This window comes from Oratosquilla oratoria, chromosome 16, assembly GCF_046742065.1.
Source record: "Oratosquilla oratoria isolate Oo_2021 chromosome 16, ASM4674206v1, whole genome shotgun sequence".
Classification (NCBI taxonomy): Eukaryota; Metazoa; Arthropoda; class Malacostraca; order Stomatopoda; family Squillidae; genus Oratosquilla; species Oratosquilla oratoria.
Window position 1 is genome coordinate 53875835 of NC_134792.1, and position 25071 is coordinate 53900905.

General features: G+C 38.7%; 1 protein-coding gene across 1 annotated transcript; it reads left to right on the forward strand.

The window, feature by feature from the left end:
• Positions 1 to 7248: 7248 nt before the first annotated feature.
• Positions 7249 to 24297, forward strand: Rheb (Ras homolog enriched in brain). The gene is made up of 5 exons (XM_076199856.1): positions 7249 to 7436; positions 11980 to 12071; positions 22152 to 22339; positions 22464 to 22593; positions 22698 to 24297. The coding sequence occupies exons 1-5, from the start codon at positions 7388 to 7390 to the stop codon at positions 22782 to 22784; spliced, it is 546 nt and encodes a 181-aa protein (XP_076055971.1). The 5' UTR covers positions 7249 to 7387; the 3' UTR covers positions 22785 to 24297.
• Positions 24298 to 25071: the final 774 nt, after the last annotated feature.

Below are 25071 nucleotides of genomic sequence, written 5' to 3' on the forward strand. Positions count from 1 at the left end.
TGACAACATAAAACCCCATTCACATGATCAAACATAACTTCAAACAAGTGTTTGATAAACCGTTTGACAGTATAAATGGCCCTTAAAACGAACATAACGGACTTTAGAGAATAAGTTAGGGTTGAAGAATTTTATCAATAGTATGGCAAAAAAATGGCCATGGATTTACATATTTGAACATTAAATTCCCCCAAATCATGAAAAAAAAAAACAGATCAAGGAACTGCTTCGAGATTAAATGTTTTATGAAGAACTAAATGGAATTTATATATAAAAAACTACTTTAATTAAGAAAAGAGTTTGCAAATATTTAGGTTGAAAATCACCCATTAGGAAATTACTGAGATGTATTAAAACATTACACCCTCTTAGGTAAAATACTAGTGTAAAATTTAATTTCTAGCCTGCTTGGTATAAAAGAAAAAGGTTTCTGAGGACTGATATAGCCGAAAACAAGATATGTCGACATCTTAGATATATTTTTATGTGTGATACTAGCCTTATTAAAATGTGAATGAATGACACGCATCATTGTAAAGCCTAATTGTTGTCACTTAGAAAATGTCTTATTGTTTTTTTAATATCATATCTTAATTCTGCGTAAAAGCTACTGACTGGTCCATTTAGTTAATTGCTATTCGTTTGAACAAGGAGGACGGCGATGGCAAAGGAAATTCTGGCAGATAAAAGTTATCTGATTCGTCAGAAAAGACTGTTTCCCAAGAAAACGGCAAGGAAAAAGGATAACACTTTCGGAGCCTGTCCGCCTACTCTTCGATAACAAAATGAAAATTAAAAGTTGACCTAGATATACTAAACAAAATGTTGCAATGCTTCTTAATTTCTTTGTTTGGCTATTTATTTACATATGGCGTGTATTTCCATATTCATCCGACCTCTGTATGGACCAAAAGGTCTCCTGTCGGTATGTTTGGCCTTTGTAATTCGTTGTCTCGTAGTAGTGTCGTTCTGTCTGCAGCGGATGTGCGTAGCAGACGATATTAGCGTAGCAGATAATACCTCAGTAGCAGACGATGTCTGTGGAGCAGACAATGCGCATAGGCGTGCGCACAGTAGTAGACTTGGCAGACTGATTACGTAAGATCACTGATTATATAAGATTATTTTTGTACTCCCTACTTTCTCCGCTATTTTCGTAGTTATCAGTAATGGAAGGGGGTTTAGAAACTAGAAAAATACCGAAGTTATGTCCATGATTTATGGATGAAAATAGTATTTCCGATACTATAGACTGAATAAAAGAAGAGGAAAAGTAGAAGTTACACAGCATATACCATCATATCCCCTATTACTCATCACTATTAATGTTTGTGATAAATCATAATATTCCTTGCCAGAACTTAATAGTGTGTTTTTCATTCTGCCGTGAGAATAACGTAGGAAGCCATTACGTTTGTTCTGTGGCCGATGACTATAGCAATCCCTATAATAATAATGGCATAATATGTAATAAAAGGGATCATGCCTTTAAAGAATCGTAGTACATATTTAGTATGAGTTAGATATGAAAGGGGCCCAGTTATATTTTCCAACTAAAGACTGTTATTCGTACTTTTCCTTGGACGAAGCCCTGTCCGAAGACTTACTTTGCCATGCGTATCCGTGAGTTCGAGATTACATCCATCGAGATGGCGCAAGGTTCTGTCTCTGTATGGCTGTAATATTTTTCGCTTAGTCAGTACAGAGTTGGGCAATCATGAATTGTTCAGAAGATTATAAAGCATCTCTCCAGGCATGGGTTTTTCTTTGGTCGTCAATACAACTTCTTTTGAGGGCAATCTAGAGAAAGTAGTTCTTCACCTGAGTCCAGTAATAGTTCTCAGAAATTCATTTCTTAAAAAAAAAAAAAAAAACACGTATTACGTATTAAGATGAAATCGTTAGTGCATAAAATTTGGGCAGAGCTGTGCATGCTATTTTTCTTATGAAATATTCATCTTATTTTTGTACGATTTCCGAATGTAAGTTTGAATTTTCATGTTCATTTTATCTATTTATTTATCTATTTGTTCATATGTTCGTTTTTTTTATTAATTGAAAATTACCATATTAGTTCAATTTGGGTTTGCAAGGCCAAGGGTTTGAGTCGTGACGGTCGCCTGTTAGACTATTGACGAACTTTAAAGGATAATGGAAGAATTATGTTGTACTAGACATATCAATAATATGTGGCAGAGTTCTACACTAATCTTTATTTTTAAGCTACCACCATACAGTATTTATTCTTTCTCTACTCCTTTGTTTCTTATTTCCTATCTGACCTTTCAGTGGCTGCTACTGGACACGTCACGTCCACCTTCTCCGGTTTCAAAGACTACTGGCGTCCCACAGGCTTCTGCTTTATCTACAAGTATTTTCCTCCTATTTGTGGTTACCTGTTCATTGTTTCACTACCCTATGCTTACAGCTATTTATGGAAATGCATGCATATCTTGCCTGAGAACCGATATTTTGACGCTGGCGAGTGGGATTATGAATCTTGATTACTAAAGCTATGTCAAGGGGCAATCGTAGTAAATATGGCTTGTAGAAAATGTAAATGAGCAACAAAGGGAGTGTATACAACCGACAGTAAAGATATTTTGGTTTAGGATGGGAGGGCGTCAGATCGAGGGCCTTAGGAACAAATTGAAAAAAAAGTCTCAAGGATATCAAGAACCCGTTTGCTGTGCAGGTGCGTCAACCCCTACAGGACGATGCTGACTACTCGAAAAACATAAACGAATATAAAACTAAATATGACACACTGAGAAAATTAAATGGTACCCCAAGATAGTAATTCCTTTCTCGTATATTACAATTAAAAAAAATATTCCAAGCCTCGAGAACTCGATACCACCAAGCATATCCCTGGTAGTGAACAAGGAAAGTCCTTATATAAGGTACCGTTATAATAACGGTGTGGACCACTGGGCGCCCTGTAGATATATAGGGTTCCACCAAATATAATGAATAAAACTGAATAAGAAATGCATTTGATCAGAAAATGGGTGACAGGGGTGAGATGAAACTGTTACAACTATTCAATTGACTATGATGAGTACACAGGTTTTCCTGTTGGATTATCAGTACCTGTGTATTTACGGGTAGTGTGCCATCAAATGTGAACAAGCATATCCAAGTAGACTCACGTCTTGGTCATGAAACAACCTGAAAATGAGAATTTACACCTCGCAGAAGACAACTAACTGGAAAGTTTGGTGGAGGAACTGGATAACATTAGTTGAGATGTGAGCGAAATACAAAGGAAGAAAAGTTCGTGTAGCTATAAGGTAATCATTACTATACAGTTGAAAAAATCCAGTGGTTTTGGGAGTCTTAATTAATCGATGGATTGCTGGTAACGTAGTGAAATATAGTAATTCAACGGACAGGGTAATTTGGGTTGTGAATAGGTTATATAAAACATACGCTCTAGAAATACATCGGTTTAATGCAACAACTTCACAGTTCAGACATCGAAACTGAATCTTTAATGATTATGTATGTAATCCAATTGCCCAAGGAAAAAAATATAAATACATGATGATAATCGAAGACTTAAATGCCAAAGTATGGAAGAACACGGCGGGTGATAGGGAATTGGGAATAGAGGAGAAGTCAGAAGAATTAGAGAGGTGTTATGCTAATTAGTTTGGCTAACAATTGCAATCGAGGAATATCGTTAGGAGGTGAAATGTTTGAACATTAAATGCCATAATTCTAATCACCAGGGATTTATGGATGATATATTACAGAAACAACAGTGATCCCAGCAAGTAGCCTACATTCTCAAAATAGGTTTTGAGATGAATAAGATTAATATTCGACTATAAATTTCAATTCATATACAAGTTATAGAAAATAATTATCTAGGTCAAATGCTAAAATGAATTAAAGATAATGAAAATTGAAAAGACGTTTCGTAATTGGTCGGAATTTGATAACCCAGCACAGTATATATACAAAATAGCAACAAAGAACACAAAAATCCATATGAACAAACTGGAACAATGGTTAAGAAATAACAGAATGAAAGCTTCACCCTACAAATCGATGGTCGCGTTGTCCAGACAACCATGAAATAAAGAAATTAAAATATACAAAAATCTTTCATTGGAAAAGAACCCTGAAATTCAAGGACTCATTTGATACTCATATCACCCCACACATGGAAGACCTGGCAGCTAAACGAAACACGAAAACAAACCTATTTCGATCCATCGCAAGAATTAACTTTGGGCAACAGAAATTATATTTTATAAACATCTTCAGGCAATCCATAAGAATCGCCTTGATTACGCCTCCACAGTATGGTTGCCAATAATCAACTAGACGAACAAAAATTATTTATGGAATTTACTGACTGGAGTATTAAGAGTAATAACAAAATGCAACAAAAACAGCCCCAGTCGGACACCAGCACACTCAATTCCTCCCCAATAGAACACCACATAAAAATGACAACCACGATTCTATGCCAGAACACTAAACACCACACATTCTTTACATACCATTGCACTACATTTCACAAGCACCACCAACAGAACGGTATATATATATATAAATATATATATATATATATATATATATATATATATATATATATATATATATATATATATATATATATGCATGAGAAATCACATAAACTCGTGATTCTAAATGCGGAAAAACCACCAAGGAAAAAAGATAAACTGATGATCAGTTTATCTTTTTCCTTGGTGTTTTTTCCGCATATATGTATATATATATATATATATATAAATATATATATATATCAAAATATAAAGATATATATATATATATATATATGTATATATATATATCACAACTAACACCACAGTCGGACGAAAGAAAAAGTTGCGTAAGCGGAACTATATATTTCGATTGCTACCTGCAATCCTCTTCAGTAGTACAAAGTGGCAGGGAGGAGGCTATCTTAAGTAGCAACCTCTTACAAAAGAAAGGGAACATGAGAAAATAAAGAACATCACTGCCCCAACCCTAGTTGACCTGAGGCTGACACGAGGTCGGGTCAGGGGGAGGGGGAGGAAGCTTGTTGACAATATTTTTGGTGATGAATAGTCCTGAAATGATGTCTGGGGTCCATTGACCCTTGGAAATATTCATCACAATCTTTACATGGAAGGGAGTAAACACCTGGGATATGTTCTTCCTTCAACCTCATGTTCACCAGAGGTTGAAGGAAGAACATATCCCAGGTGTTTACTCCCTTCCATGTAAAGATTGTAACCTTTCATACATTGGCCAGACGGGGAGAGACCTACCGACAAGATTAAATGAACACAAAAGGTCGATTAGATATGGCCAAATAAATTCAGCAGTGTTTCAACACGTTAATAAATTTAATCACCGGATGGACTGGGAGAAATCTGATCTCATTTATAAATCAGGGTGTGGGTTCAGAAGGAAATTGGTGGAATCAACATTAATTGATTATCTGCCCACGATGAATATTTCCAAGGGTCAATGGACCCCAGACATCATTTCAGGACTATTCATCACCAAAAATATTGTCAACAAGCTTCCTCCCCCTCCCCCTGACCCGACCTCGTGTCAGCCTCAGGTCAACTAGGGTTGGGGCAGTGATGCTCTTTATTTTCTCATGTTCCCTTTCTTTTGTAAGAGGTTGCTACTTAAGATAGCCTCCTCCCTGCCACTTTGTACTACTGAAGAGGATTGCAGGTAGCAATCGAAATATATAGTTCCGCTTACGCAACTTTTTCTTTCGTCCGACTGTGGTGTTAGTTGTGATTTACAAATGTGTTACTACATTTCTCACCTGTGATATATGTACATATATAAATACATATATATACATATATATATGCATATATTATATATATATATTATATATATATACATATATATACTGCACCAGCCACATTTTATTCAAACATCTGTATCAAACTACCACGCAAAGGCACGTACATACTGAGATCACTAAATAGACCATTCATGACAAACCACCAACTTCCAGACATAGGCACCCACAAAAAGAGAGAGAAGTACATATATGTATAAATAATAACCCTGGCCACATATTCAAACTGCTCAAGATGTAACCACCACACAAAGACACAGAACACTTCATTCTAGAGTGCCCCACATTAGTATTCCCTCGACAACAGCACAATACATATTCCCTGAATGACTTTTGATCCCGCTTGGAGACTGCTGCCAGTTATCAGAAGTCCACATGTCTTCTGAAAGAGAGACCAGGGGTAAATGGATTTATTGACTGCTTAGAAGTATCATAAGAGACTCCTTTATCTGTATGTCTGAAACTCAAGCTTGATCATATACAATCATAAGACCTGCATATGTGAAAGTTGTAAACTGACGAAGGCAATGGAGACAAAGGTTGGGTGTACACGGAGGGCAGTGGAAAGATCACTGCTGGGGATAACACTAAAGGTCAGGAAAGGGGCAAATTGGGTAAGAATGCGACCTAAAATGAAAAAACCCCTGCGAGAATGGGCATTTTAAGTATCCAGAAAGGAGGATGGCGAGGTGGCAAGCGTGGAAATGGAAGACCAGGTAGAGAAGATTGCAGGAGTGACGTAGTGTCGCTGATGCACGAATCATGGAAGAAGTTGGGAGAGGCCTTTTTCCTACAATGGACTTTGAAAAGCTGGTTGATTTAATGCATACATGATATGAAATGCGTGGTTGGATTATTCTATCCTCACCTTAGTGATATCTCGTATTTGCTGTTCATTGTTTCGAGTCTATGAATAATCGTGTGAATTTGGTTTATGTTTATGAGTATATTAATAATATTGCATTGTAAGCTGCATTGTTACGTGACATAATATTCAGTGATGACATACTGATATTGTCGTGCAGTGTGTATGTAATATACTGTATGCATCTGCTATTTTGAGTTGGTGAACAAAATTAGTGACCACTTTATCTAGAATCACGATTCCATTCCTTCAAAAGTAAGTAATAACTACTTAACGAGCACATAAAGTTTCATTAAATTGCTCGTAAATGCTCCGTACCATATGTACGCAATATGAACACTGTATACTATTTCCAGAGGGATAAAATTGATAGCAGTCACTTGTTATAATTCTGGACCTTACTTGTATGTCATGTAACTCAAGCAGAATGAAAGAAAATGGACATCCTTCTCCAGTTTAATATGATACAGTAAATACACCACTTTAGGTAATAAAATAGAATATATTATCGAATCTCGTAACAACTCTGTATTTAATCCTTGCCGAGCAACCAAACAAATCAAAGACAAACGGAGGGAGGCTCCTGTACGGAGTAGTGTTCAGTCGTAGTGGGTAAACCTTGCAGAGGTGAGGAGTTAATCGTGAACCAAGAGAACGGCTTTCTTTGAAGTGAGATGCCTCCAAAAATTAGGAAGATAGCCATCATGGGCTACAGGAGTGTTGGTATGTGCAGGTGTTTTATGTTGACTAACACGTTAAAACCGGGATAAGCATGCAAAGGTAACATTGTGGGTAAATAGGTGTGCACCAGAGGCACTGATGGTCAAGTCAACGGGATTACCTCGTTGATGGTGTTTTTTTTTTTAATGATTCGCTATGGCCCTCATTTTCAAGATTGGTTTTAAAGCCATATGTACCTTTGATCAATATGAATTAGGGGTATTGGATTATAATCTTTTGTAATATGCTCTGGGTCGAAGCAGAAATGGCGAACGTAACTTACGAACTAAATACCCAGCCCTCAATTGCTCGTATTGTTTGGACTTTCGAGCAACGTGGATATTTCAAGTGTATTCTATGCTTGCTAGGAGATATTATGGGTTGTTTGAGAATCCAGCTTGCTTTTGGCCAAAAAGAAGTTTTGTGATGATACTAGTCTGATTATGTCATAGTTGGGCAATAAATTTAGTAACATTATTGAATACAAAGATGAAAATGTGTTACTTATTACTCCCTCATATTATATAATAGGTAAAATTATTTATTTTCAGTGCTTGTTTTGATATATGTACTATAATGTGACTAGATTACAGATAGAAATTCACAAATACTTGAATCAAATAATGTTAATTTTTCTTCATTGTGGAAGTTGTTTGGTAGTTATATGGTAAGGTAAATTTAGTGAACTATTACACTATGTAGTCTCATGGTTATTCTGGTTACATAAAGGACTTTCAACATAGTAGATGTATATATATTATTTTATAGATATATATATGTTATTTTAAAGTGCTATTGCTTTGATAAAGTAGGGATAACTGATGAAATGTTTTGAAACCCGATGCAGGTAATGATGTAATAGTGTAATTTGTATGAGGAAACCAGATATGAGAAGTTGATGGAAGTCCCTTAAATTTTAACCGTTACTGTAAATCGTAAGGGTGCCCATTTTTAGGATTACCGAGTTTAAATAGACAAAACGTGCAAAGCTTCATTACAAGGGAATTGTTCTTGTGTTTTACCAATAAGGTATTTATGAATTTTTGTCTTGCCTGCTTGCATAGCAATTTCTTAGTTTTTTTTTCAAGTTAGGTTAGGGTGAGATGAAACTTCACAAATTCTGTTTTTTAATGTTGAGGCAGAAAAAAAAAATTAAGAGGTTTTCTCTATGATATTTTATTATTTTTATTGTTTATTTGGTTCTACTCCGCTAGATCACTCTGTAGTACAGTGAGGCCTTATACGGCAATTCTTTATCCGGTAAATTCACAGTTACGGTATTGGTAATTACTACCCTCGATTCTATTTACGGTAAGGAAAGTTCACAGATATGGTATCCGATCATGTTTTGAAGAGGAAAGAGCAGGGAGAAGGTACGTCTGCCATATCCTATTATTACATGTTATAATGGGTTCAGTATACGGTAATTTCAATTTGTGGTAAGGTTTTCAGGAACACATATGTACCGTATAATGAGGACTTACTGTACCAACAAAATTTTCTTGGATGATATATAATATAGACATAACAAAGCTAATATTAGAAGCACATCAAAGTTGAAAAAATCTGTATGAAAGTGAAAGAAGAATGAAAATTCACCTTTAAAAATCACTTAATCAAAAAATGACAGAAAAACAACAAGGATTCATACAAAAAGTCATCCTATCCAAAAAAACAGGACAACCAAAAAGAAGACTTGTTACAAGAAATCAGAGTATATTTTTCATTAGTAGTGAAATCATGAGATGACATCATTTTGACTTCAAGCTTTTGATACTATCCATCTAAAGTATGTGTAATATCAAGCTGATATATACCCTATAAGTAGCAAATATAAAGGCACAAAACCCAGCATTCAAAGAACATCATGGTGCAGACAACGTGACACCATGAGCAGTTTTTAAGTTTATAGCCTCTATTAGTTAGTTATGCCTTTTTGTTTTTGGCTACCTCCCTTGTAAGGGGGAAAAAGCCTTGGTATATGTATGTATTAGTTAAAGACTTGAAATACATCCCTCAAATATTGTTGACAACCTGTTATTAAAGTCTGATGGGTTAACACAGAATTTGTATGTACTCTTACTCTTGTAGGCAATTAGTGAAGTTCAATCAGAATAGGAGTGATTCTTTCCCACCTGAGGACACCTTTATCAACCTTGCAGCTCTACTAATAATGTATTGGAATTTCTTAAGCTGACATTTATGCAGTATGGTGAGCTACAGTAGTCCACTCTTATAATGACGCTATTTATAATCAACTTTGTACAGAAACCTTATCAAGATACTTTTTAACAAAAGCAATAATAATATATCACCCACATATCTTACCAATGTTGTTAATCTGACTAAGTTCAGATTACAATCAAATAGTACCTCTGTCATGGATACTCAGGTACATGGTTAAGTTACCATTAATATCATTGTCAGTATCACTTTTACTTCGTTTATTCTTCCTATCCACCAACATATACTCAGTTTTGCTCTCATTCAGTTTTAGATGAATTTTACCCATCCACTTGTTACACATGAAAACTATAATCTTTTCAAAATTTTCATCACTATCAGTAATAGCAAGATAAAACTAAGTATTGTCAGTGATTAACTTAACTGTACACCTTGCTGCTGTTTTCCTTATCTTCATCACTGTTGCATAATCAACAATGTTTTTAATTTTGTTGATGAGACCACAGTGCTTTCAGGGAAAGAATGGAGACATTGTGGAGAATGTATCTTCCCACTGAGTTTGATGTTGCTTTGATGCAAGAGGTCACCACTACACAAAGGTGTGGTACCTGGTTTCCAGATCGCCCAGAAACTCTCCACTTTCTATCAATTTCCAACTATCTCGCCATCTTTCATTTCTGATTTTTCACATAAGGAGGTGCCTGCCTTATTATACCCCTTTCTTTTTCTAGCCGGAGACATAAAAACCATCCCAAGTATACAGATGTCCACCATGTAGAAAGCTTTTAATTTCTCACACACATTCACCAATAACACATGCTACATAAATGGATCCACTTCACATGCCCATGGGATACTATTGTATATGTTTCTGGACCTCATTAGATAGTTGTTTTGATATGCCTGCTTGGAAGTGTATCATCTATTTCTTATTATTTCACATTTCAGTTGTATTGATTGCATAGCATGCAGTCAGTATTTTGGGAGGCACATCACTTGGCCAGAACCACACAGCATTCATTTGTCAGACAAATATCTGCTCGTAGAGGAATGCTGATCCACTTTCTTACTTTTGCTCATCCCTATGAATCTATTCTTTACCACTCCTAAGTCTTCCTCTCTTTTTCTTGTTTCTGTCATGGGGAAGTAAATAAGTCTGCCATAGTGTGGCCATATGTATTGTAAAAAGTAACTAGATGGGACAGAGTGAGGGGACAAGGAGTTCCTTTTTTTTTTTTTTTTTTTTTTTTTTTTTTTTTTCTGCTGAGAGTTGAGCCAAAAGTGGATCTGAGAAGTAACATCATCCCAGAACAATATTAATTGGGTTTTTGTGTATGGATGTGGAGCAAGTGAGAGCAAAAAGGAGAATGGTAGTATGTTGTGAGAAGAAAGTTGGATGTGTTTAGAATTGAGTGAAATTAATTGAAATAGAAAGATGAGTTTGAGTGTTTGAAAATGGAAGCACCCTCAAGGATAATGTGGGTAAAAATGAGAATAGGTTGGGGAGTAGAGTCTTTTGTGAGTGCCTATGGTCCTACATAGTGAGAAAAGTGAGTGGAAAAGAAGAGTTTTGGAACAATTTAGATAAGTGTTGAGTTTGGAGATGATTTGAAATGTGGTGTTGGGTTCCAGTTGCAAGAGTAGGGATTAGCCAGTGGATAGAGTGATATGAATATATGTTGTCAGGAAGGAATGAAAGCAGGGGGGTAAGAGATCTTTAGTGAAAGAAATATGATGATAATAGATGGTGTTTAAAAAAGAAATACACAAATGTACATGGTCAGAGTGGTTGGTGTAGAGAGGAAGAAAGCATTAATGGATTATATTATGTAATGTACAATAACACACACAATCTCCATCCAGAAACCAAACCAAACAAAACAAAAGAGAACACCACTTCCTATAGCCTCATATCTCTCCTCTTTATCATAACCAAACTGATGGTAAGAATCGGAACACATCTACCGCAGGAAATCATGGATTCAAAGAAAGCCATGCCACCAACACTGTTCCGAAGACTATGTACCTGCCCCTTGGGGTCACACCTTGGGTGGAAGGGGTGGGTGCACGTTTTGGGGGCTGCTGTTCTATTGAGTCATTTCAATGGGGGGAGTCTATGTTGGCAAAACAAGCACTCCAAGACAGTTTTATATCATACTCCACCAGACCCCCCCCAGGCATCAGCCTAACTGAAAAATTCTTCTCAAGAAGGATAGGAGTCATAACATGTATTTACATCTATTTACCTAATTATAGTATACAAGAAAAGGAACGACACTCATTGGGTCCTGTCTCCTATTCTCTGTCTGTGTGTAGGTAATATTAGAATAGCATGTGTTTTATTTAATATTTTTCTTTTCAGGCAAATCATCACTTTGCATCCAGTTTGTTGATGGACAGTTTGTTGACAGTTATGATCCAACTATTGAAAACACCTTCAACAAAAAGCTGAAGGTGAGTTGTTTATGGCAAAATAATTCACTTGGAACACAATGGCTTATTTTTTAGTGTATACAGTGATGTAGCAGTTGCATCTTGATTACACTTTTTTGTTCAACCTCTTCGGCCTAAGATCTTTTTGTACCTTCATATCTAGTATTAGCCAGAACAGAACTTGTAATGAGTGTCATCCTAGTAAAAGGGTTTGATATTTAATGTGATTTTGATATATAATTTTACAAGATCTGTTATATTTTTGAAGCTGAAGAAGGTAAGTTGTTTTAGATGTACAGAAGTTGACTTCCTAGGCATTCTGTTCTGATGTTTCTGTCATAAAGGATTAATGATGGAAGCCTGCATGTCTTAGAAGTGGAATACAGAAATTAAGGAGAACATTCTCCCCATTGCTCTTCAGATTCCATTAACATACTCACCACCATGTAGAGGATACCTACATGTACACACTTTTACGAGACTGCAGGTTTTCATTCAATGAGACTTGAGCAACCATTATTCATATCAAAATGCCTCTATGGGGTGACTGTATAAGTGTTGTATAGTCAATACTTGAACTTCAGTGACATGACATCCCTACAGACCAGATTCACAGCTTTCTCTTATGATTGGAGGCTAATGTCTAGTCAAAGAGGAATGGCAATTCAATTTGCATTTTTCTATCCCTCCTTTCTGTGACCCTCCTTGAATCCCTCCTTCATCACAACTAGGATTCCACCTCTTCACTTTTCCATAACAGTTTGTGGTCATGGGCATTGTGTTCCCTTGCATGGTTTAATGGGACAGGTAAACTCTCTCTCTCTCTCTCTCCCTCCCTCTCCCTCCCTCCCTCCCTCCCTCCCTCCCTCTCCCTCCCTCCCTCCCTCCCTCCCTCTCTCTCTCCCTCCCTCTCTCTCTCCCTCTCTCTCTCTCCCTCTCTCTCTCTCCCTCTCTCTCTCTCCCTCTCTCTCTCCCCCTCTCTCTCTCCCTCTCTCTCGCCCTCTCTCTCTCTCGCCCTCTCTCTCTCTCGCCCTCTCTCTCTCTCGCCCTCTCTCTCTCTCGCCCTCTCTCTCTCTCTCTCTCTCTCTCTCTCTCTCTCTCTCTCTCTCTCTCTCTCTCTCTCTCTCTCTCTCTCTCTCTTTCTCCCTCTCTCTCCTTCTTCCTCCTCTCTCTCTCCTTCTCTCCCTCTTCTTCTCTCTCTATCTTTCTCTTCCCCCACCCTCTCTCTCTCTCTCTCTCTCTCTCTCTCCCTCTCTCTCTCTCTCCCTCTCTCTCCCTCTCCCTCTCCCTCTCTCTCTCTCTCCATGATCCATTATTAAAGTAAAAGAGGAGAAAAACTTGGAAGTATTGATACAAGACAACGTGTCTCCTGATTGACATATCAGGAGGAGTATGGGAGAGATGTATGGACTGTAGAATATTAAAGTGTAACTATATGGGTGAAGATATGATGAAGAAACTCAGAAAACCCTGATCCGTACATGACTAGAATATGCGTCAGTGGTATGGTCCCCACAGAGAATGATAAGACATTAAGCAAAATCAAGAGAATATAAAGGGCAGGACTAAAAGGGTTTCCAGCCTGGCGGATAAACTGTATGAGGAGAGACTAAAAGCACTGGATCTGGTAACACTGAAAGAGGGTATGATTACAGTATTTTGGTTGCTAAAAGGGATACACTACATTGACAAAAGAGATCTCTTCATTACGGTTAGGAGGGCTTAAGAGGGCATGAGAAGAAATTAAGAAAAAATGTCTATTCCTCTCCAGTCACTCTCCTTTCATAAAATCCAGGTAAGACTACCCCCAATATATATATATATACATACATACATACATATACCAAGGCTTTTTCCCCCTTCCAAGGGAGGTAGCCAAAAAGGGAAAGGCACAAAAACACTCCCACCCATTACATCCCCAAATACACTCCACACCCCTCCCACCCTTCCTCTCATCTGAGCACCTCCTGGATGACGGGTCATCCCTGCACCCTGCCCACCGCCCTGGGTCAGAAGCAGTGTCGCAAGACACAGTACATCCACAGCAAGGCTGCTTCATTTAATCGGCGACCCCCCCTCTCCGTCCCCCTTTGCATATAAGGCGAGGACGGGGAGAAATCCCTTCGGGCTGCGTCAAAAATTACTCGCACATACTACCCCACCCCCCACCCCCCCGCCCATTTCTCCTCATGCAGTCACAACATCATCCATATACAACCATTCTCCACTCACCTCTGTCTTCCGTCCTCTCCCTTCCTTCCTCAACAGACATTCCCCTCTTCCCCAAAGCCCCCTTCACCCCATCCATCCACCTCATCCTAGGATGTCCACTCATGTTCACTCCCTCCACATCTGCCTTTCATACCTCTTTTACTAGTCTTTCTTCACTCATTCTTTCCATGTGTCCAAACCATCCTAATATTCTTTCATCAACCCTATCTCCCAAATCCTTTTTCACCCCCTGTTCTCCTCCTCACCTCCTCATTTCTCACTCTATCCAGCCTAGTAACCCCCACCATACTTCTCAGACACCTCATCTCAAACACATTCAAACTCCTTCTCTCTTCTTCTCTTATGTTCCACGTTTCTGCCCCATACAGTGCTGTTGGCACAATCACTCCTTCATACAGTCTCCTCTTCGCATCCATTCCCAAATGTCTATTCCTCATTACACTCTTTAAAACACCAAGGCATTTACTCGCTTCTCTCAATCTACATTCTACCTCCACCTTCACTCCACCTTTTCCTGCTACACTTGCACCCAAGTATCTAAAAGTATCCACTTCCTCCAGTCGCTCTCCTATAATGTTCACTTCCAGTCTACTGCCACTTTCACCCCTTGTACATCTCATCACCTTACTTTTACCCACATTTATCTTTAGCTTTCTTCTATCACATACTCTCCCAAACTCTGCCACCAGCTTCCTCAATCCCTCCTCTGACCCTGCCACAAGCGCAGTGTCGTCCGCAAACAACAGCTGGCTCACCTCCCACTTTTCTCCATTTTCTTTAACCATCTCCAATCCCTGACTCACTACCCTAGCATTCACCTCTCGCACCACCCCATCCATGTATAAGTTGAACAGCCAGGGCGACATAACGCATCCTTGACGAAGTCCCACCTTTACTTCAAACCACTCACTCTCTCCATTTCTAATCCTAACACATGCTCTACTACTCTCATAAAAACTCTTGACAGCTCCCAAAAGCTTTCCTCCTATCCCATAAATCTGCATAACCTCCCACAGTGCCTTTCTGTCTACCCTATCATAAGCCTTTTCCAGATCCATAAAAGCCCAAAAAACATCCTTCCCCTTTCCTATAGCTTTCTCACATATCTGTCTTACCACAAAGATCTGATCTACACAACCTCTACCCGTCCTAAATCCACACTGTTCCTCACCAATTACTCCTTCTTTTCCTCTCCTAATCCTCTCAATTAAGATCCTCCCATAAGCGTTCCCTACTACACTCAACAGGCTAATCCCTCTGAAATTACTACATTCACACTTGTCCCCTTTTCCCTTGTAAAGAGGAACTATACAGGCACTATTCCAGTCCTCCGGTACTCTACCCTCTCTCCAGCAAACATTAAATAACCTCACCAACCAGTCCACCATCACTGAACCTCCCTTTTTCAGACATTCTGCATGACATCCATCCAGACCAGGTGCCTTACCTGCTTTCATCATCTTTACAACTGCCTTCACCTCATCCTTCCTTATTTCTCCTCCATTCTCCTCACTCATCACTCTCATTTTCTTCGCATTTCCCACTGCAGCTATCTTTCCTTCCCTATCCTCCTTCACATTCAGCAACTCCCTAAAATATTCTGCCCATCTTCCCCTCACTGCCATCTCTTCCATTATCATCTCTCCATCTGTACCTTTTACCTTTTCTTCCCTACTTGATTTGCCTCCTCTTCCTCTCTTAATTTCTTTCCAAAACATCTTTTTATTACTTTCAAAATTTTCTGTCATACTCCTACCCCATGTCACATCTGCTCTCCTCTTTGCCTCCTTTACCTTTTGCTTTACTTCTCTTTTCTTTTCTTTGTACATCTCATATGACTCCCCTGTCCTCTTTTGTAACCAATCTGTGAATGCTCGCTTCTTCTCTTCTACAACCTTCTTTGTTTCCTCATCCCACCATTCACTACCCTTTCTTCTATTTCCCCCTGTCCTTCTTGTTCCACACACCATCCTTGCACACTTTAAGACTCCCTCCTTGAACCATCCCCATTCCTCCTCCACACCCATCTCTGTTCTATCCTTTACTCCCTCCCACTCCTCCTTCAGCTTCTTTTCGTATTCCTTCTCCTTTTCCTTTTCATTCAAGGAGTTCACTCTAAGAACCTCCCTACCTTTTGTCCCTTTCCTCCTTCTCCATCTATCCTCCACTCTCAGCTTACCTTCCACCAAAAAATAATCTGATATTCCCCCACCCTCTCCCCTTAGCACATGTACATCCTTAACTCTTCCTATCATAATCCTATTTACCACTACATAATCCATTAGCGCTCTATCTACCACCCTTCCCTCCACCACCCTCTCCCATGTGTACTTATGCTTGACTTTCTTCCGAAACACTGTATTTGCTATCATCAACTCTTTCTAGACACATCTAGACACACTTGGATCGTAAGAGGCGAGAAGAAAGGGACGGGGAGAGGGACTAGGCATCCTTCTCCCTGTAGCCCCAAGGGGCAGATTCCTAAAAAGAAAAGGAAAGGCATAAGGGGTGCTGGAGGGCCTCCGGCCAGCACCCTAAGGTTTGGGTCTTTTAATGTGCGTGGATGTGGTACAGATGAGAGTAAAAGGGAAGAGATAGGTAGTATGTTTGTGAGAAGAAAGTTGGATGTGTTGGCTTTGAGTGAAACTAAGTTGAAAGGGAAGGGTGAGTGTAAGTTTGGGAGTGTAAGTGGGAGGTTATCAGGAGTGAAGAGAGGGCGAGGGAGGGAAGGGGTGGCTATTCTAGTAAGTGAGGAGATAGGTAAAGGGGTAGTGGAGTGGAAGGAGGTTTCCTCAAGGATAATGTGGATGAAGGTGAAACTGGGAAAGGAGATGTGGGTCTTTGTAAGTGCATATGGGCCGGGCAGTGAGAAGAGCATGGAAGAAAGGGAGGCCTTTTGGATAGATTTAAATGAGTGCATAGAGGGTTTAGGAAGAAATGTCAATGTAATAGTACTGGGAGACCTTAATGCTAGGGTGGGAAATGGTCCAATCGATGGAGTGGTTGGGAAATGTGGAGTTCCAGGAAAGAATCATAGTGGAGAGTTGATGGTGGAAATATATATATATATATATATATATATATATCCAGTTGCCTTCACAAATTACCAATGCAGACTTAGAAAAAAAACTGTCTTGTTCCAACTTTCATGGTAACTGAATCACCAATCCCTCGTATCATTTCTCTAAATATGCATCTGCACAGGTTGCAGTGCCACAGTACAGGTGTTTTCCATAGTATATCAGTAATAATCTTGTATGCTTTACATCCATCACTCTTTGTTAGCACTACCCCATATTTTCATACTCTTCAGCCTTTCAACCCTTCAAGGATTTTACTTACCCCTTCATTACTCACTCCAACAACTTTGGCATAGTCACACTATAAACACCAAATATCCTTGGTACCAACTGATATCATTTGACAATCTGTTCCGACCATCTTTCCATTAATCTGCTAATAAGTTGACAGAAACTTGCTGCTCAAACTGAGGAGTTGGTAATGCAGCATTCTCTCCTACAGACACAGAACTTGCAAGCATCCCTCTGGTTCTTTGGTGTACTTCCCTTCCACACATTAAGCAACCTCACTAGCCAATTCAATATAACCATTACTCCCCTTGTTAGACACCCAACCCAGGTGCCTTACCCGCTTTCACAATTTTCAAAGCTCTTTGTATCTCATTACCTTGTCTTTTTCTATAAACTTTTCATTATTCACTCCCATCACAGTCAACTTCCTGTTACCTCACACTGCCAAAACTAATCCCTCCTCAATCTTCCCTACATTCAGTAATCCTCTGAAATACTCTACCCATCTTCTTACCACTTTTACTTCCATCTCTATCCTTTTGCTCTCTACCTAACTTGCCCCCCTCTTTCTCTGCTTCCTTCCAAAACATCTTTTTATTATTTTCAATGTTCTATTGTCAGACTCCTCCATTTTACCTTTGTTTGCCTCTTACTTTGTGCTATGCTTTCATTTCTCATATGCTTCCCCGGTTCTACCTAGCAACCAATCCTCATATGCACACTTCTCTTCTAGCACTGCCTTCACCTCTCTGTCCCACCATTCACTACCTTCCCACTTCCTCCCATCCTCCTCCTTTGTACCAATGTTGTGCATTTTGTCACATCCTCCTTGAAATGTACCCATTCCTCTTCTACTGCTTCACCTTTATCCATCACCACCTCTCACACTTCTCTCAGCTTATTCTTTCTTTTTATCATTCACATTCAATTTGTTTATTCTCAGCACTTCCCCCACCATCCTCCTCTTCCTCCACTCCCAGTTTCCCTTTCACCAAAAAATAATTTGACACCCTAATTCTCTTTCCCAGAAAAAATAAGTATCCAGAACTCTTCCAATCTTTCCTTTGGGTACCAATACATAATCCATTAACACCCTCTCTACCACCCTTCCCTCCACCATCCATTCCTATTTATAGTTATGCTTAGCTCTTTTCTTTGACACTTTCATCATAAACTCTTAAACGCATAAATATCAGTTTTCCACTATAATTCTTGCCTGACACCTTAACATTCCTACTACTACATCAATTGGCTCATCTCCTTTCACATTGAGATTGTCCAACATCAGTACATTTTCTTTCCTCCCAAAACTCTCTACCTTTACTCATCATTTTTCTCACTACCAAGACTATATGCACTCATAAAGACCCAGATTTCCCATCCCAATTTCACCTTTGCCAACATTATCCTTGAAGACACTTCCCTCCACTCCATCATGTATTTTCCTATCTCATCGTTTGCTAGCAGAGCCATTTCTTTCCTCCCTTGCCCCTCATCACTCCTGACATCACCACTTACCCAAACTCAAACCCCCCTCCCCCCAACTCAGTCTCAATGCTAACTTCCATCATTGTTCTCGCAAACAAACCACCAATCTCTTCTCTTTTACTCTCATCTGTACCACAACCACATACATTTAATGATCTAATTACCAGGGTTTTCTATGGAATACTCCTTCCATAGCCTCTTATGCTTTAACTTTTTGGAGAAGCAGAGATATACATGGGAAAATGTGGCAGGAACCCTCACCACCACCACCACATTGGTATCCAGAAAAAGTACAAAGAGGTAAAAGACAACCAGTCACTCAGTTGCCCCTGGTGTCTCTTGCAGAAGGCCTGTAGCCTCCAGGTAACTGACAAATTATGTACTGTCATCTATTCCCTCAACAAGGCTATATGTAACAGATGCTGGGAACAATATTCAACAGAATGTCTAAAAGTGATCAAGCTCCTTATACATTAATGGGTATCTTTACATGAACATTACTGATGTTTTTAAACAGTGCTTATATGCCTGAGAGCAGGACACTCCCATTACATAGTCACCTCATGGCAGGAAACAAATCCCCTATGTTTGCTAATGTAAAGCCCTTTTCACAATATCACACATACTGCTAAACGACTCAATTTAAACAATACCATGCAAACTGTTTGTCATCTACCTTATCAACCAGCACTGACCCTACACCAAATCCTGGACAACAAATCACCAATACCTCTATCATCTCTCCACAACTTCCTACAGAAAGTAGTACTAATCATTAAAATATTAATACTCTTGATAAACTAAACCAGAATATGAAATACAAGATAATGTATGACAGCAGCTCAAGATTCTAGAAGTGTGTGCATTTGCCAAGTTGTATCTTATGGGAAGGGTAGCTATGCTCATGGTGTCCCAGCTCTGTATCTCTCATTGTCTAGTTTGCTCTTAAATTTGTGTATGGTTTTTACACACTATTGTTTTGTCCAGTTTGTTCCATACATCTACCACTCTGTCGGGAAAGCTGTTCTTTTTCAGGTCTTTGTTATAACTGTCCTTTTTGAGCTTCCTTTCATGTCCCCTTGTATTTCTCATATCCCAATGTAGTAAGTCTTCTCAATCAATGACTTCCATGCCTCTCATGATTCTATAGATGATCAACAAGACACCTCTCTCTCTTTTTTGTTCCAGGGTCGCTAATTCCAGTTTTGACAATCTCATTGTATGACAGCTTTGAAAGTGTTGGGGCCATATTCATAGTTGCTCTTTGGATTCTTTCAACTTTCCTTGTATTCTTTTTAGTACTGGGTGACCATAGTGTTGCTGCATACATTCTTGGCCTTGTTAATGTGACTAGTATTTTCTTCACCATTTGTGTTAGTGTGTACAGTAATATTTTTATATTTATTCATATTGTTAGTTGGAAAATCAAGCAAATTATATGTGTAGATTTAAAATAATGAAATTGATTAATTTTGACTAGCTTGCCTAAATTATACAGTAGGATGGTTGGCATACTTGTAATTAACCTCTATTCTTCATCTTTGGGATATAAACTTGTTTGACTTCATCATAGAAAGAGCCTCTGTTTAACTTAAGTCAGCAAGTTCTTTTCAATGGAGAGCAGACTGAGGCCACTCAACTTCTGTTGACTTTGTGCTCCATGGTAGCATGAATTTACCCTCTTTGGGGCAGAATATGAGTCCCCTGCTGAAGCTGTGTTGCTTGGTATGATTAAGATTTATTCACCCAACAGGAATGCTTCTTTAAAACCAATATGAAGGCAGTGTTATTCCATGAATTCCACTAATTCATGGACTTTTTTTTGTCTACAAACTCAGATGTATACAGTTCAAGTTATTCTTCAAACTGAGTTGGTGACTCAAGGTCAGAGTTCAGTTTGTTTCATTCATTAACAGCATCTGTGACTGAGGTTGCACTCAATATTTATGATTGAGTGGTTTAATAACTTTTGGTGTCATAATAAATTATAATTCCTGCAAGTCTTGATTATGCCCATATAATGAATGGCAAAGACACTTTATACCTTCTAGCCAACATAAAATTTCATCAGCAGAAATGAACTTAGCAGTGTGTGTGTGTTGATCCACACACCTAAGGCCTATATTTTCAACAGTCTCACTTCACGCCCCACCATATGTGCAATACTGCATAGTGATACAGTTAATTGTTGGGTGTGTAGTGCCTCTACAGAACACCTATAGAGGAAAATATTATAACAGGGCTAAAAACATTAAGAAAAATATTTCCCCATTTACTCCTGAATTTATTTATAACTATCATGCATTTCTCTCTCGGGCTGAAGATGTGCAGCGTAAACTCAGCACACCCTGAATATATGCCCTTGATGTGCCTCCTGGTGGAGGTTCCTTACCTGCTGTGTTTCATGTGTGTACTCTATCCGGTCTACTTTGATGTGAAGTTTATAGAAGTTGTTTTGTCGACATCAATTCAGCATTTATATCATTGGAGACAAATCTCCACTTGTACAAGATTGCTGAGGCACGTTTTTAGATTTTACTAACGTTTTTGATAATGTTGAATATATGGAAGGAAACTTTATCAGCGCCACAGAAGACAGAACTTGTTTCCAGGAGAATGCTTTTTGCTAGTTATGAATGCACACCTGTGTAACTTGATATGCATGCCTAATTACCTCATCTTAAAAGCTTCTTGTAGGTATAGTTGATTATTCATATTTTCTTTTTTATTTGGACTTGAAGTAGACATCTTGCTCTGTAATCTTTGCAGATACATAGGATGGAGTGGTATTATACCCTTTATATTTAACTATTGCATTTTTATTACTGGCTTTCATATTTGCCAGTGGGCATTTGTCAGTCCCATTCTAGAGCATGAGAAGGGTTGTAGCCATTTCATGTCATTAGATTAGAGATGGATACTAGATAAGCCATTTCCCAAACATTCCCAACACTGAAAGCTGTGTAAAGTTGGTTGACAAGATTGGTATATATGTCCAGGTGAGTTAGACATCAATTCTCATAGGCATTAATTTCAATTTTGCAAATTCTCATAAGAAAATATATTGCAGGTGAGAGGGCAGGAGTATGGACTGGAATTGGTGGACACCGCTGGTCAAGATGAGTATAGTATATTCCCTGCTCAGTACTGCCTTGGCATTCATGGGTTTGTCTTGGTATATTCCATTACATCTGAGAAGTCATTTGAAGTTGTGAAGGTCATCTACGACAAGATTCTAGACATGATGGGCAAAGTGACGTGAGTTGAAGCATTTAACATGGATTGCAATTTAAAGAGAAATAAATAACTCCTGTTATTATCATGGATAAGTTGAGTATTAGGATTGGATGTGGTGGATTATAATGGTGCTTGTTCAAAAAAGGGTCCCAGTTGTACTTGTGGGCAATAAGCTGGACTTGCAGCTTGAGCGAGTCGTGACAGCAGATCAAGGACGGAAGTTAGCAGAGACCTGGAAAGCTGTGTTTTTAGAAACTTCAGCAAAACAGAATGAGGTAAAAAAAATTGTGAATGTTTGTTTTGCCTTATGACTTACAATGTGAAGACATTTTTGTAAAGAAAAGAGGTTGAATAATTCATATTTTAATTTTTATTTCAGGCTGTTATGGACATATTTACTCGTGCCATACTAGAAATTGAAAAGGCAGACGGCAACATCAGTCCTGACAAATGTTTAATTTCTTGAAGATGATGGTGACTTAGGATTTGATACTAATTATCTAAATCAGTGCCAGCCATGGACACAAAACACATATTCACACCAAGCCTGACCATACTGCCATCCTCAACTCTCTTAGAAGTCAACAGTCTCAACTCCAGGGTTAAACCTTGGAATGTGTCATAGTATATTTTGTTCTAATATAGTTTTTTTCATGTCGTTTCCACATGTTGGTTGTAGCACAAGTGGATATACAGGAAATTGTGTTCATATAATTTCTTTTGTTGTACTTTTGTTGGTTAAGGATTTGCATATTTAATGTGTGATATATAAACAATTGTTATTATTATTTTTATTTATTATTATTATTATTTTTTTCCTTTCTTCCAATACTGATGCAGTGAGAATTTCCAGATCTTTGTCTGGATGCTGTCACTGCACACTTGAATATTTCAACATAAGGAGGTTTTAGTAACCTTTTTTTGTTATACATTCCTGAAATTAGTTCAAGCATTGGGAGTTCTATAGTATGAATGTTGTGAATGCCAGGAAAGTGTAGCTAGATTAACTTCATGAGTAGAAGCCTGTATAATTAGTCTAAATTTCATAATCATGTGTAAATAACGTTCTATGCATTTTGAAGTCAAAAAAATTATGTAAAGTATTTGATCCCACTGCTTGATAATTCCCTAATACAATTTCTTAAGGTTCAGTCTAAAACCACTCTTATATGTTGACATTCTTTATTGTAATTGCCCAAATGTCCACATTTGGATGTCATGAGATACTGTGTAGGAGTTTAGGAGAAAGTGTGCAATATAGTAAGGGAGTTAACATGAGTCGTATGGAATAGGAAAGTGGTTTATAGATTGTGCAACTGTAGAATTGAAGGGAAGTGATTTGCCGTGGCTGACATGTTAAGTCCTTGTTTCCTCGAGTTGGTCTGCTATTTGAGGGTTTTGATGAAATGGCTCAAGTATGAGAAATAAACCCAACAAAAGGTAAGGCCAATGTTTTTTATGCATTGTATATACATGAAGAGAAACTTTGTGCGTGCAATGGTCTTAAGTCAGGGTAGGAGGAGGTTTTGCCAAGTGCTGCTTCTTGTCAGGTGGCCTTCCAGGGCAGTGAAAGACATCAAGTAGCACTGTGTCAGTTCAATAAGTGTGGACTGAAAGAGCCACTGTTTTAGCCTATCTTTGAAGAGCTGAAGGCTGATAGAGTACGATTGAGGATTTAATTCTTGTGGTGACGACTCAACTTACTCTCCAGTCTGAAGAAAGGTGGCGTCAGCCTTCAGCCTTTCAGGGGGCTTGTTTAGATACGTTTCCAATATTCCTGAGGAAGTAGTGTGTAGAGTGGGAATGATGCAAGTCCTTATACCCACTTTGCACACATGGCAGCTGAAGAGGTAGGGGTGGATGCTTAAACCGCACCACTCAGTATTGCCTTATCCACAGTAGCATTCAATATTGTCATCCTAGACTCTTTCAGGTTGTAAAATTTTGGAGTAGGATGTTATAATAAAAAAGTCATCACACAGAGTGTCTGTATATCCATGTTTATGATCCATCAACTGACTTAAGTGCTGGTTACAGTTTGAATTACTGAGGAGCAAAGGTCAACCCCCCAGGTATCCAGTACCTGCCTTAAATTTAATTTAGAGGTTCACTGATCCTCTGCCTCATTCACCTACTAAGAAAAGGATAGCAGGATTTCGGAGTGAGATATTGGGACTGGAAACCTGGAAAAGGAGGACCAACTGGTTATCCACTGCCAAGTGGTGCATCTTGGGACCTGCTCCCACCTACGGGTTGCCAAGACTGAGAAAGTGACTGAGACTGACAGTATACAAGTCACTGGCTCTCCCACTAACAGTAACTTAAATTTTTTCTAGCTAACCACCATGCATCCTCTGACAATTGTGCTCCATAATAAGAGCAGGAGATAATGATCTCTGGAAACTTAGTTATTACCCAAATAGCAGGCATTATAGAAATTGTAGACTGTTGCCTGTGTTGTGACAATGTATAGTATAGATGGTACTGTGACTCAAGGATGGGGAATGACACAGCCTGAAGGGATTTTAATGAGGGGACAGAGAAGGGAGTTGCCAATTAAGTGAAGTGGTCTTGCTGTGGATGTACCATGTCTTGCTGCATTGCTTTTGATCCAGGGCTGTGGGTGGGATACAGGGATGTCCTTCATCCATGAGGAGCTTAGATGATAGGGTTGCAGATGAGCGGAGTGGGTGTCTGCCATTTCACCTGTGCCTGATGAGGGGGTGAGGGAGTATGTACGAGAAAAAATTGAC